The sequence below is a fragment of the Hyperolius riggenbachi genome, chromosome 8, assembly GCF_040937935.1.
Source record: "Hyperolius riggenbachi isolate aHypRig1 chromosome 8, aHypRig1.pri, whole genome shotgun sequence".
NCBI classification, from domain to species: Eukaryota; Metazoa; Chordata; class Amphibia; order Anura; family Hyperoliidae; genus Hyperolius; species Hyperolius riggenbachi.
In genome coordinates, this window is record NC_090653.1 from 199,420,325 (window position 1) to 199,434,059 (window position 13,735).

Genomic DNA, 13,735 nt, shown 5'->3' on the forward strand with positions numbered 1-13,735 from the left:
GCTAGCAAATGGTGTTCAGGCCAGCACAGGATTGAATGCTTACCATTCAGCTGTGTGGATATTTGCATCTCTGCTCTCATTGGATGACCTCAGTATAAAGGTTTGCTTCCTGCAAGCGTGCTCCGCCCGTCATAGTTTCAGCTCTGTCTAAGCTGTTACTGGGTCCCTTGTTATTGTAAAATATATTCCTTGTCTTAGTTCAGTCATTCCTCTGGAGCTACATTATATATTTCCCACGGGGACATATATATATATACGTACTCCTTCTAGTATAGAGATGCTGTATTGCCTAGTCTTGTTCGCTGTATTGCTCCTGATCCTAGCCAGTGTTCCTTGCTTATGTTATATATCGGTTCATCGCCGATATATACATATGTTAGTCAGTCGTTTGTAGTTTCATTGATAGCTGTAATTGTTAGGAAATCATATCTATTGTATATTTGTCTATGTATTGCATTTGCCTGTCTTTTGATTCTGCTATTTCCTGAATATTCTGTCCTGTCCTTGCGAGGTAGCCATTGCTGTGGTTGCTAGTGGCTACCTCACTCTTGTCTTTGTGATTGCTTGCTGTCACTGAGATAGTGACTAGATTAGCAAGCATTCATTCTGTCAGCCTCTGTCCTCCTAGTCCTGTCCTTGCAGGTAGCCATTGCTGTGGTTGCTATTGGCTACCTCCTTCCAGTCTGTCTTGTATCTGTGTGAATGTTTGCTATCGCAAGAGCAGCGCAACATCGCACTGCGCTGCCATTGCGTCTTATCAGAAGCCCAGAGCTGCAGTTTATTCTGGGCAGCCTGTGTAGCCTCTTCCATAATTCAGCTCTCAGCCTTGTTGTTCTGGCTGGTCAGAAAGTATGACCCCCCAGCGTTACACTCAGCAGAGCTGATTAACTACCTCTGTGGATTTCCACAAAACATACACTGTTGGTGGTACTTGAGGACAGGGTTTAAAAGCCCTGCTCTAATGGATTAGAAGTTATGTTCAAGACATATGTTTAGTCCTTCCGGTTGAAGTGTGTTCAGTTTGAATATCCAATACATTTTCTGTGTCTTCAGAATCCCGTTTCTGTTGGGAGTTTGTTCTGTAATTTGTTCAATGGGGCTGATTTCTGTATCTTTTATGCACTGGTTGTGATGTAATTTGTAATGTCTGGAAAGACCATGCTTTAGAAATTCTTTTTGAATGTTCCTTCTATGCTGGCCCCACCGTACTCTGAAAGGTTGTGTTGTTCTGCCCACGTATTGAAGTCTACATGGGCAAGTAATTACATATATCACAAAATCGTTAGAGCAATTTAAAGGACTAGTAATTGGATAGGAATTTTTTGTTACTGTAGAAGTAAAGGAGTTCTGTTCTGACTGTAAAAGAGGACAGCATAAACATCAGGGTTGTTCACATCTCTTGACTTCTCCCTTCTTTCTAGTAGGGTCTCGATCCTATATTGTACATGCACGCACCTGATTTTTACTCATATTTATGTTGCATAATATTGTAGGTTCCACTCCAGTAGTATCTGAGTGCTGCTGTTTGTTCTTGAAGGCACTACTATTGACCTGAGGAAGCGGCTTATGCCGTGAAACGCATTGTCTTTGTGCACCAATAAAAACGAACTCTCTTTTACTACATACCTCCATTTGTCTTACTTCCTGCAAAGGGACACTTATAAGGTAGGACCGCACCTTTTTATTGTTGCTGTTGTCTCTGCCATATAAAGAGTGCATTTATAACAAAACCTTGACCGGGCACCTCCTAACCCTCCCAAAACTAGTTAGTACCCCCATCTTAGGGGAAGATCGACATCAGAAGGCATCTGATAGATCTATTTTTTTGGAGTAGCGACCAACAACCAAGGCCGAGTTGGGACGGTACTTCCCCACACGTGAAAACGAGTGGTTGACTCCTACAGCAACCCACTCTTGTGAGTATTTTACTTTTTTACTTAAGAAAATTTATTTTTCTCGCTAAAATTATTGCACCAGATTGGGCTCCCGGACCTCCCTGTGTTCTTTTTTCCTCTACCTTTCTAACGTCATGTAGTGTTACAGTGTCACATCAACATTAATTGACTGTATTGTTCAGTGATCTTGGTGAGTCACAAAAAACAAATAAATAAATACGGTTCACAGAAATTGGTGACAATATACCCTTTGCTGCAGTGGTCAGTGCCTGCTGTGTGATCAATGTCACGTAGTGTTACAGTGTCACATCAACATCGGTTTGACTGTATTGTTCGGTGATCTCAGTGTGTCACCCCCCCAAAAAAATGTGTGTCACAAAAATTGGTGACAATATCCCTTTTGCTACAGTAGTAAATGCCTGCTGTGTGATCAACGTCAAGCAGAAGTGTTACAGTGTCACATCAACATCTGTTTGTCTGTAATGCTCGCTGATCTCAATGTGTCACAAAAACATTATTCGATTTGTGACAGTACCCCTGTGCTGGTGTCACTCACTATAAAAAACATGACAGTCAGAGGCAGGCTGAAGTGCAGAGATACAAGGGGTCATGGCAGTGCATCCTGTGGTCGATGCAAGCCAGTTAACTCACCCCACTAGTACGGTATGTTTTTTTCTGGATTTGGGAGTAAATCAGTGTGCCTGGAGGAAACCCAGGTACATGCAGTAAGACCAGACAAACTACATGTATATTGTGTCTTGGCTGAGATTCAAATTTGGGACTGAAGCTTCATGAGTACTAACTATTTAGCCACTGGGCCTTATTTCTGTGTTGTTTTCTGAAAATTGTTCTTAACTTTAGGATGAACATCTCTAATGGGACATCTAACATTGTCTAACATTGTTAATATAATAATAATTATAATAAGAATAATATTGACACAGAGTACCAATATGTGCTGTGAAACTATATAAATAACTAGTAACATGGTTTAACAAGGGCAATACTAATAAAAAAGATGATATTGAGAGATAGATAGATAGATAGATAGATAGATAGATAGATAGATAGATAGATAGATAGATGCGTAGCTGCCGGGATGATCAGTACATACAGTATTGCCAGTACACAGGCAAGAAGGTCCTGCTCGTTCAAGCTTACAGTCTGTTTTTTGATAGACCTTAGTGTTCAGATGCTTTCCTCTACTACTGCATCTTCTGCTTACGATGTCAGTTTAAGAAGTATTTAGCTTTCTTTCATGTATTTTTGAAAGCACCTTAGAAATTTGACAGTTTTATGAGTTTACGGTATCATTAATGAGCTGAGGCAAGAAAAAACTCAGACAGCCATCCTTAAGAATTAAGACATTACCACTACATCAGTCTAGGTATGGGAATTTATGACAGTTGAACTTTTATTATTGACATCGTTGAGTTTATAGTTATACATTATTTATTTTACTAATCATGTTTGGATTGGATGTCTCATTAAATAAATGTGGTAAGAATGGAGATACATGGTTTAATGTGTTATAAAATGCTGCCAGTTCTGTGCTAGATAATGAATGTTGTTGTGATCCACAATAATGCAGTTATGTTTTGGATTGCCATGTCTATGGGAAACCTCCTGAAAGAATGTACTGAACTACAAGATCATTACTTTGCACATGCACAGGGAGTTTTATCAGTAGGAGATTTATAAGAAGAAACAAAAGCTTAAGGCCCGGTTCACATTAGCGGTCGCCGTCCGGAATCGCCGTGCCGGAGCCGGACCGCATGCAGAACGGACGGAACGGACGCACGGCATAGCAATGAAAGTCTATGCGTCCGTTCACATGCGTCCGTTTCGTCCGGACCGGATCCGGATACGGACTCCGGCGTAAGATCCAACATGCGCTATTTTTTGGTCCGGCTCCTCCGGCAGACGTATCCGGAGCGGAGCCGGACTGTTGCATCCGGCCAATACAAACCAATGAGAACCGGAGAGCGCACAACACACTGGCTATAAAATCCGGATGTTCTACCCCACTTCCTATGCGTATTGTAGCGGCGATTTTGGATGGGGACACATGGGCAAGCATTTTGGAGTGGAGCAGCAGTGACGTTTAACGTGCTGGAGATATTGGCAGTATGTCGGAGGTGGAGGTGAGTTCTAAACAGCGGAGGGCCTGATTCCACAGGTCCACCTTCTGCTGACCTCCCAGACCCCAACATTTTTATTTTATTTCTACTCTCTTTTGCCAAACGGATCCGGATCGCATCCTGATGCACACCTGATGCAACCTGACCGGATCCGGATCGGATCCGGATCAGAACCGTACGGTTCTGATCCGGATCCGGTCAGGTCATCCGGTCCGTTTGGCAGAGAACCGCAAGTGTGAACCGGGCCAAATAGTTACATAGTTATTTGGGTTGGAAGAATTCAATTGAGTTCAACCAGAAAATAAAGTACACAACTATCCTGCACCCTCACATATCCCTGTTGATCCAGAGGAAGGTGAAAAACCCTTATGAGGCATGGTCCAATTAGCCCCAAAAGGAAAAAAAAAATCCCTTCCTGACTCCAGATAGCAATCAGATAAAATCTCTGCATCAACACCACCAGGAAATACCCAGTAATTATAGCCATGGATATCTTCCAATGCAAAGAAAGCATATATGCAGATATAGAATTTGCCATAACTACTTCCTGTGGCAATAGATTCCACAGTTTAATCACCTTGACTGTAAAGAACCCTTTCCTAAATATATGGCTAAAACTTTTTTTCCTTCATGCTCAGATCATGTCTCCTAAATCTTTGCAAAATCTTAGGGACAAAAAGTTCATCTGCCAAGCTTTCATACTGCCCCCTAATTTATTTATGCATGTTAATTAGATCTCCTCTAAGGCGTCTTTTCTCCAGGATAGGTAGACTTGCTAGCGATGTATTGATAGTTGAACATGAACGTAAGAAGTTTAAGGGACATTGTTAAATAGGTAGCAGAATTTAACGTCCAAGATGAGGAACATTTGTCATTCTTTTGAGAGGTAGTTATACAGTTGTCTGTAAATCTCAGTTCTGATATGTGCCATAATTCTGTGTTTGGGCAAAATGAGAAGCTTTGGACCTTGCCTTATTTAAACCTCTCATTACACATTGTACAATATGGGATCTTATGAATGTTATCAGAATATCTGTACTACAGTTTAATGATAATTTTCATCTCAATTTCCTGGATTTATTTTACAAAGTAAATTTCAACTAAATAAAAAATGCAGCCAAGACAATTTTTAAAGCATTCATGTGGATTTGGGTAAATTAAAAATATTACTTTTGGAATTCACTTTTTTAAATTGCTTTCCTGTAGTTGTGCACCTATACATCAAGGCTTAAGACATCTTCTGCCTGGCTAGTTTCCTCTTGGTAGCTTTAGATATTATAATTGCTTGCAAGATATTTCCTATAAACTGCATGTCTGGTCTCCTCATATAGACAAGAGCTTTATTCAGTAAACTGAGTTTTCTCTGAGGTAAAGTATTCTGATCTGATCTACAGACTACATTTTCAGCACCTGGTAAATAGATAAGTATAAAAAGTAGGCGACAAAATTAATGGGAACGTTAAATAAATTTGGTAAACTTGTTTTGACTAATTTTTTTTGCTCCCTGATCTTGAGAGCTAAAATTACTACGTTTCAAATATGTTTCTTGTGAGATATCTCACAAATTTTTTTAGGGCCCTTTCACACATCTGCATTACGTCGCCCAGTGGTATACTACCTGATGCAAGGGCAATGAAAGTTTGTAGAGACTTTCATACTTACATGATGTGTCACGGTGCGCCAGAAGTAGTCAAATGCCGCAATCCCACTGCAAAGTCAACCCTGCATCACCCCGAGATTCATACCTACCGTACAGACTATGCAGTAAAGCATAAAGTCTGTGGCAACGCATTGAGTGTGAATGAGTGTGAGTGCCCCATGAAATGTTATTATGTCCCACACTTGGCTTCTGTACAATGTTTTTATTCAGTTATCATTCCAATTGCTATTAGAATTTGCCTTGTTCAGTTTTGGATTATATTGGGCTTTTATAATACTTGGAACTAACATTTTCTATTTAGTATTATAAAGTTATCCTAGAGTTTGAAAATGACTATCGGTATAAAATTACAGAGGCCACACACAAGTTCATCATATTGGTTGATAGTTCATTTGTGGAGTACAGTATTGCTTGAAATTGATATATTTTCAGTTGCTGTTAAAGGATCAGATTAAAGACGATTTCAATAAGAAAAGAATCAGATTAACTCTGCACTGTTTGTGGCCAGGATACACATTTTCAGGCAGATCTGTATGTTTTATACAACTCCACTTGTCTTGGCTTCCCAGAATCCACATTGCCAGAGAATCTGTGATCTGTGCAATGGCATCAGAGAGTATGCATACTTAGAGCACAATGTATATTTGCACAGTTCATAGAAACAATACATCTAAAGAACATTTATTTAAAATATTCTTTGCATGTCTTCCTTATACAGGACTCCGGAAAATGGAGCAAGAATGAGAGGGGAGAAGCAGAGCGAGAAGCATGAGCTGGAGTCTAGTCAAGTTGATCTCCTTCCTGTTTATTTGGGAGCAGATCACGGTTCAGGAGTCATTCCAATCCCAGGAACATGTCTCCAAAGAGTTTGACTGGCTCATCTCTGACAGAGGACCATTCCACCATTCTCGGAGTTACCTGTCCTTTGTGGAGAGGCATCGACAGGGCTACTCAACTAGATACAAGATTTACAGGTTACAATCTGTTTCATTGAGTTTTTTTTTATATGTCATATTGCATATGTGAAAATGGAGCTCTAGTGTAAAGTTTGTATCTTGGTTTTGGATAAAATGGAAAATGTAGAACTTTTTTTTTTCAGTGCATCACTGATAACATTTAGTTAGTGAGTGTGTTTTTGTTTCATTGGAGACATAGGGACTTTTTATCCCAGGTTTTCTCCTAGGTGATATTTTCACATTATAAATAAATTGTCTTTTAAGCCACCAGTAAGCAAGAACATTCCTAGAATAATTTTACATTACTTTTTCACCTTTTTTTTATTTTTTCAATTGCAGATGAAAAATGATCTCCTAGGAAAAAACTTAAGAGAAAAAGTGAATTGGATTGGGCCCATAGGCCCTTATCTAATTAACTTTTCTCCTGAGTTTTCTCCCAAGAGAAAATTTTTCATCTTATCTAAAAATAACTTTTCAGTACTTAACCACTTAAGGACTGCAGCCTTAAACCCCCTTAAGGAGCAGACACTTTTTTCCATTCAGACCACTGCAGCTTTAATGGTGACAAAAAATAAAATCTTCTATGAACTCACCATACACCTAATGGAATACCTTGGGGTGTCTTCTTTCTAAACTGGGATCACTTGTGGGGGTTCCTATACTGCCCTGGCATTTTAGGGGCCCAAAACCGTGAGAAGTAGTCTGGAAACCAAATGCCTTAAAATTACTGTTCAGGGGTATAAGCAGCTGCAAATTTTGATGGCAGGTGGTCTATGAGTGGACGAATTTTGTGGAACCGGTCATAAGCAGGGTGGCCTCTTAGATAACAGGTTGTATTGGCACTGACGTGCAGGAAGCGCAGGATGTTCTCAAATCGTGACCTGGACATGGCAGCAGAGAACATGGGCATGTGATGTATTGTGTAGACTAATAAGACCGCAATACATTCTTTTTGACTAGACCCATGTTAAGGAGAAGGCCCACAAAAATGTTAAGTTTGGAAACTTGGAGTGGTTTCCACCGAAAAGGCTGGGCATGGTAGCTTCTCGGATTGGCGGTTGCATATTGTGTGGCATAACGGTTGGTCTCAGCCACAATTAAGTCGTAGAGATCCACGGTGCAGAACAGATGAAAAACGTCTAGGGCCAATCCTAGATTATATGTCTCCACCTGGACTCCAGACTGGGCGGTGAAAGGGGGCAGTAAGGGTGCGGCGGAACCAGGGGATTGCCAATTGGGATTTGGCAGCACTTCTGGGAGATTATGGGTAGTACGGGCCCGTTTCGCTGGAGGCTGCGACTCGGGTCTTAATGCACGTGCCACCGAACCAGTTTCTACTACCATGCTGGTGCTCGCACTTCACCAGGGTCTATGGTAGTACTGGTGCTAGGTCCAGGAGATGCTACGCTGCTGTTGCATGCCTCACCAAGAAAACTCTGATCAGCGCTAGCACCACTCTGCTGCCCTTGAGTCTGATCCTGCGCCACCTGCGGTCCAGTGACATGGGGTGTGGTACGCCTGGCTCTAGCCAGGACCTCATCCTCGTCATTGCTATCGGTCAGAGAGCCACTGCTGTTCACTGGGTCGTATTCTGACCCGGATGATTCGTCGGATGAGGCTTCCTAATCGCACTCACCCCACTGGGCCAGAATCTCGGCGGCCTCTTCAGCGGAATACCCCTTTTTTGCCATGGTGGACTGCTAAATTTAGGGGGTATTCCTCTGAGACTACACAGGAAAAAGAGCACCTATCTAGTAAAAGGGAGTACTTTTGAAGTAGAAAGCTGTGGTTACTGAGTTTTGATAAAAAAAAAAAAATCAAAACTGATCTCTATATCGCCACGGCTATTGTACAGTGTTTTTTGCCGTGATCAGAAAAAAAAAATTCGGTCACTGCGGAGGAGCGGGCTGAACACAAGTGCAGGCGAATGATCAGGCTTGATCGGTCAAACACTGCATTTTTAGTTTATCCTAGTGACCCTAATATAGATCTGACTGTGATCAGTAATGATCACTTACAGATACTATATAGTAGCAATACTTATTAGCGACAATGATGATGCTAATCAGCAACTAATTAGTGACTGCGGTGTGGTGGGCTCGGTGCTAACTGACACTAACTACCCAACGAAGGGCCCTAGCTAAATAATTGGCCTAACTGTTAACACTAGTGATACTAAAAAAGTGACAGTTTTCACTGATCACTGTATTTAGATCACTAGGATAGTGACAGGGGGGTGATCGGGGAGTTCTGAGGAGGATCTGAGAGTGTGAGCGGGTGATCAGAAGCCCGCAGGGGGCAGATTAGGGCCTGATCTGATGGGTAGGGGTGCTAGGGGGTGACAGTTGGTGACAGGAGGTGATTGATGGGTGTCTCAGGGGGTGATTAGAGAGGAGGATAGATGCAATCAATGCACTGGGGGGGTGACCAGGGGAGTCTGAGGGTGTGGGCGGGTGTTTGGGTGCCCGCAAGGGGCAGATTAGGGTCTGATCTAATTGGTAGCAGTGACAGGTGGTGACAGGGGGTGATGGGGTGATTGATAGGTAATCAGTAGGTGATTACGGTGGAGAATATATGCAAGCAATGTACTGGCGAGTTGATCAGAGGGGGTCTGAGGGCGATCTGAGGGTGTGGGCGGGAGAGTAGGTGCCCGCAAGGGGCAGATTAGGATTTGATCTGATGGGTAGCGGTGACAGGGGGTGATTGATGGGTGATCAGTGGGTGATTAGAGGGGGAGAACAGATGTAAACAATGCACTTGGGAGGTGAACTGAGGGTGGGTCTGCGGGTGATCTAAGGGTGTGGGCGGGTGATCAGGTGCCCGCAAGGGGTAGGTTAGGGTCTGATCTGATGGGTGGAAGTGACAGGGGGTGATTTATGGGTGATTGACAGATTATTGACAGGTGATCAGTGGGTGATTACAGGGGAGAATAGATGTATACAGTACACAGGGGGGGGGGGTCTGGGGAGGATCTGAGGGTGTGGGGGGTGATCAGGAGCCCCCAGGGGGTAGTTTAGGACCTAATCTAAAGGGTAGCATTGACAGTTAGTGACAGGGAGTGATTGATGGGTGATTAGGGGGGTGATTCGGTGCAAACAGTGGTCTGAGGGGTGATCAGGGGGGGTCTGAGGGGTGCTGTGGGCAATCAGGGGGGCAGGGGGACAGGATCAGTATGTGTGTGTTTTTACTTACACAGCTGCCTCCTCCCCTGGTGGTCGCTCATCACTGCGACCACCAGGGGAGGAGGCAGCCAGTATAATACACTTTGTTAGCTTAACAAAGTGTATTATAAATTTATTAGCGGCAAGATCGGGTATTTACAACCCGCCGGCGCTGCTAAATGGCCGGCAGGTTGACATCGCGGGTGGGCGGAGCCTAATGCCGGCAGATGCGCGCGCATCCCTGCGTGATCCCTGGCTAATTAGTCCCGCAGGTGCCGCCGCCAATTGGCGCTAGGCGGTCCTGGGGGAGCCACTTTGCTGCCGCCATCTACGTTAGGCGGTCGGCAAGTGGTTAAACATTCGATGGTAGAGGCGCCCTAAAAAAGATTCAAAGTTTTTCTAAAAACATCTGAAAGGTAAGAGTAAAAGATTTCCTTGATAACATGTACAACAATATACTTTTATTAAACTTTTTAAAAAGACAACATATTTGTGGGTCTTTGTCCACTTCTTCAGATCAAGTACAGTGTCTGAAAGTAAAAAACAATGCATCTTTGTAACAATCTATGCATATGTATGTTTAGTAATGTTCATAATTTGTATAGTCCAATATATTGTAGATAGAGGCACTATAGCTTATTGAATATTTTGACTCAATTGATAATATATATAGGTAGCTATTCTATTAATATAAACAAAAAATATTTTAAAATGGATTTAAAAAACTATACAAATTATATGAAAACCCTTTTGCAATATATGTTACATTATTAAATGGACCGGCTTTTAAAATGTAGGAAATTATCACTGTCCCTTTAAAGAGATCAAAGTATAATGATATATAAATGGTAGAAAAGAACCCGTTAATCTTACATAAGTTGTATACATTATTAAGGTAAGCTTTTAATTTTCAGATGTTCTTAGAAAAACTTTGTTTCATTTTTGTGGGCGCCATACCAGTAGATTCCCTAGACCCAAATTCTCTTGGGGGACTACGTTTTGAGTTCCTTGGGAACTCTTAACCAATTTTGCTTCGACTGTAACTCACCCATCCTCAGAAGATCAAAAGACTCAAGTGAGGAGGATCTTTCCTCATTTGTCTAACACTGTGGTTGCTGGTCTTGCAATCTATGCTTGTTGTGAGTACATTCTCATTGTACTAGTCCATATATACTGTATCTGGTGCAACTAATTACTACACCATATGGGGCTCCTGTGGTTTCTGTTTTTTCTTGTTTTGTTTTGTTTTTATGGAAGGGCCTTCAGACTACTGGAGACACCTCCTTGTTTTTAGTACTTAGCAATTGAAAATGTACTAAGAAGTATGTAAAAAAATAATATCAAACTTTAAAAGTATGTTATTGGTAAGGTTTGAAAATATTTCCTTGACAATTAATCTGGTGAACAGTTAATAGGATATGGGCCATAGACAGCAATTTATTTTAGAAGAGTGAGATAGGGATTTATGTTCTGTCAGGTATTTCTTACTGTTTGTATCCCTACATCCTTCTCATTAGCTTTCCATGTGCTAAGATATTATTCATAAAACTGGCACTGGATTCTAAGGTATTCATTAGAAAATAAAGTATTTATTTTTTATTGTTTATGTTCCCTTATTAATATTTACGGAGGGGGTCTTATATGAATATGTAGTGTCTCATGAACATGTATGGGACCTGATTATATATCATTAACTAGCATTATATTCAAGAGTCTGAAATGTAGCATCAGCAAACATGTCAAAACATGAATTATGTTTAATTTTTGTTGATACAAAAATAGGCATTTTACTCAGGGGAATGCAATGTAAAATGTGCAAAAAGATAAGCTGTGTGTAACTAACACAAAAGCCAAGGACATGCATTTCTATTCATATTATCAGTACTTAAAACCATGTGAACTGTCCTGCATAAAAAATAACTGCAATCCTGGTATAAGCAAAGCAAATGTTTTAGTCCACAATACAGTTTTAACTTGCACATCACTGTGTGGCTACAGGGGCATATCTGTAAATCATGGGGCCCCAGCAAAATTGACTGAGCCCTCCCCTACATTTACACTCCTTTCCTTTTATCCACTTCCACAGCCCAAGGACCTGCTAGGATTCATAAAATAACAGTGGTTATCACGATCCCACCCATAACAAGTGTAGCCACACAAACACTAGATCTGGAGGATGAACCCCTAAATCAAAGGGAGGTGGGCCCCACAACTCTGTATCCCTCTACAATTGAAGAGGCTTCTTCCCCTTTTGTTTAGTTTTTTTCCCTACACTATACTATATGTTGGCCTACTCTGACTGGTGGTATTCACCCTAATATTGCATAATCTAATATCACAAACATGTGTGCCTTAATCTAATCTCTGGATGGTGCTGCTCACATCCCTCTGTGAATAGATATGTGCAATTGAGACCACGTGAAGGATGCTTGCAAGAAAGTCATTCAGAATCTAGATTTAGTCTATGCCTGATACCAGAAGAACAAATGAGCATATCCAGATTTGTAGTATACTGCATATTAAGGTAGACTGATTTGATTTACTGGTATGCGTTACTGCACTTAGTATATTATTGTTATAGTTGCACTTCTTTTTAAATAAGTCAGTCATGTTGTTTATTATTTAAAATGGACCTTAGGCATTGTGCAATTTTTTTCTATTAACCACTTCACTTCCAAGGGTTTTTCCCCTTAAACACCAGAGCAAGAGAGCTCCTTTCATTAATTAAATGTGATTCAATACAATATAAGATGTATATAATTTTGAAGAATCGTTTCTAAAAAGCAATCAATAAAAGACAATAAAAAGTCCAATATGCAATACACTCTTGGTGGTCACAGATGCAAAATCCAAAATGAGTCCACCTCAGGTTCTTGTGGCGTTTGCTCTATAAAAGCTTCAGGTAAAGCCAAAAAAAAAGTCTTTATGTATATATAGGTAGCGCTCCAGCCTTCTTATAGGTATCACCACCATACACCCCTCATAGGAGAAGACTCGCCCGATTGCAGTGACCACTGCTAGACTGATCAATATCAGCTTAGGTTAATTGCCCCTCTATTATTCCATGCAATGGATGGATCCTCCAGAGGTTCAAGAAATTAATCTTCAGGTAGCGAGCTATATGTGCCCCAGTGTAGGTAGCCAGGTACAGATTCCATAGTGTAGGTAGATAAGTATAGGTGCTCCTGTATAGATAGCTAGGTACAGGTGGTGCCCCAGTGTAGGTAGCAAGCTATAGGTGCCCCAGAATAGATTATCCAGGTGCAGGCAGTGCCCCAGAATAGATTATCCAGGTGCAGGTGGTGCCCCAGAATAGATTAGCCAGGTACAGGTGGTGCCCCAGAATAGATTAGCCAGTTCCAGGTGGTGCCCCAGAATAGATTAGCCAGGTGCAGGTGGTGCCCCAGAATAGATTAGCCAGGTGCAGGTTGTGCCCCAGAATAGATAAGCCAGGTGCAGGTAGTGCCCCAGAATAGTCAGGTGCAGGTGGTGCCCCAGAATAGTCAGGTACAGGTGGTGCCACAGAATAGACAAGTACAGGTGGTGCCACAGTGTGGTTAGCGAGCCAATAGGTGCCCCAGTATAATCTTACGTAGCCCCATTCCCGCACAGACTCATTTCGCTGGGCTCTCCTCCTGTCGCCATGCTCTCCTCCCCTCACCGCGTCTTCCCGGTATGGTTACTTTTGGCAGCAACTCTGACGTCATGAGAGGCTTCCGAGTAACCATGGCAACAGGATGCAAGGGGCCGTCAGGGAGAGCCCGGACAAGAGGAGAGCCCGGCGATAGTAGTCCACGTAAGAATGGGGCAAAGTAAGTTGCTGCGCTCGTGCCTCCGAGCCTGACCTGCCTGACACTTCTCTCCTGGGGGCGAGATCTGCCATTTTGTCTGCGGCCCCTGGGGGCCCCCTGACAGCTGCCAA

At 42.1% G+C, this 13,735-nt stretch overlaps 1 protein-coding gene across 2 annotated transcripts in view; it reads left to right on the forward strand.

Annotated features, from left to right (window-relative positions):
* The window catches only part of BRINP1 (BMP/retinoic acid inducible neural specific 1), a 431,121-nt gene that overhangs the window by 198,291 nt on the left and 219,095 nt on the right, over positions 1 to 13,735 (forward strand). For both annotated transcript variants that reach the window (XM_068248101.1, XM_068248100.1), the window contains exon 2: positions 6,415 to 6,670. In XM_068248101.1, the coding sequence (XP_068104202.1) occupies positions 6,465 to 6,670 (206 nt within the window). In that variant the 5' untranslated portion in view covers positions 6,415 to 6,464. The remainder of the gene's footprint in view (positions 1 to 6,414; positions 6,671 to 13,735) is intronic.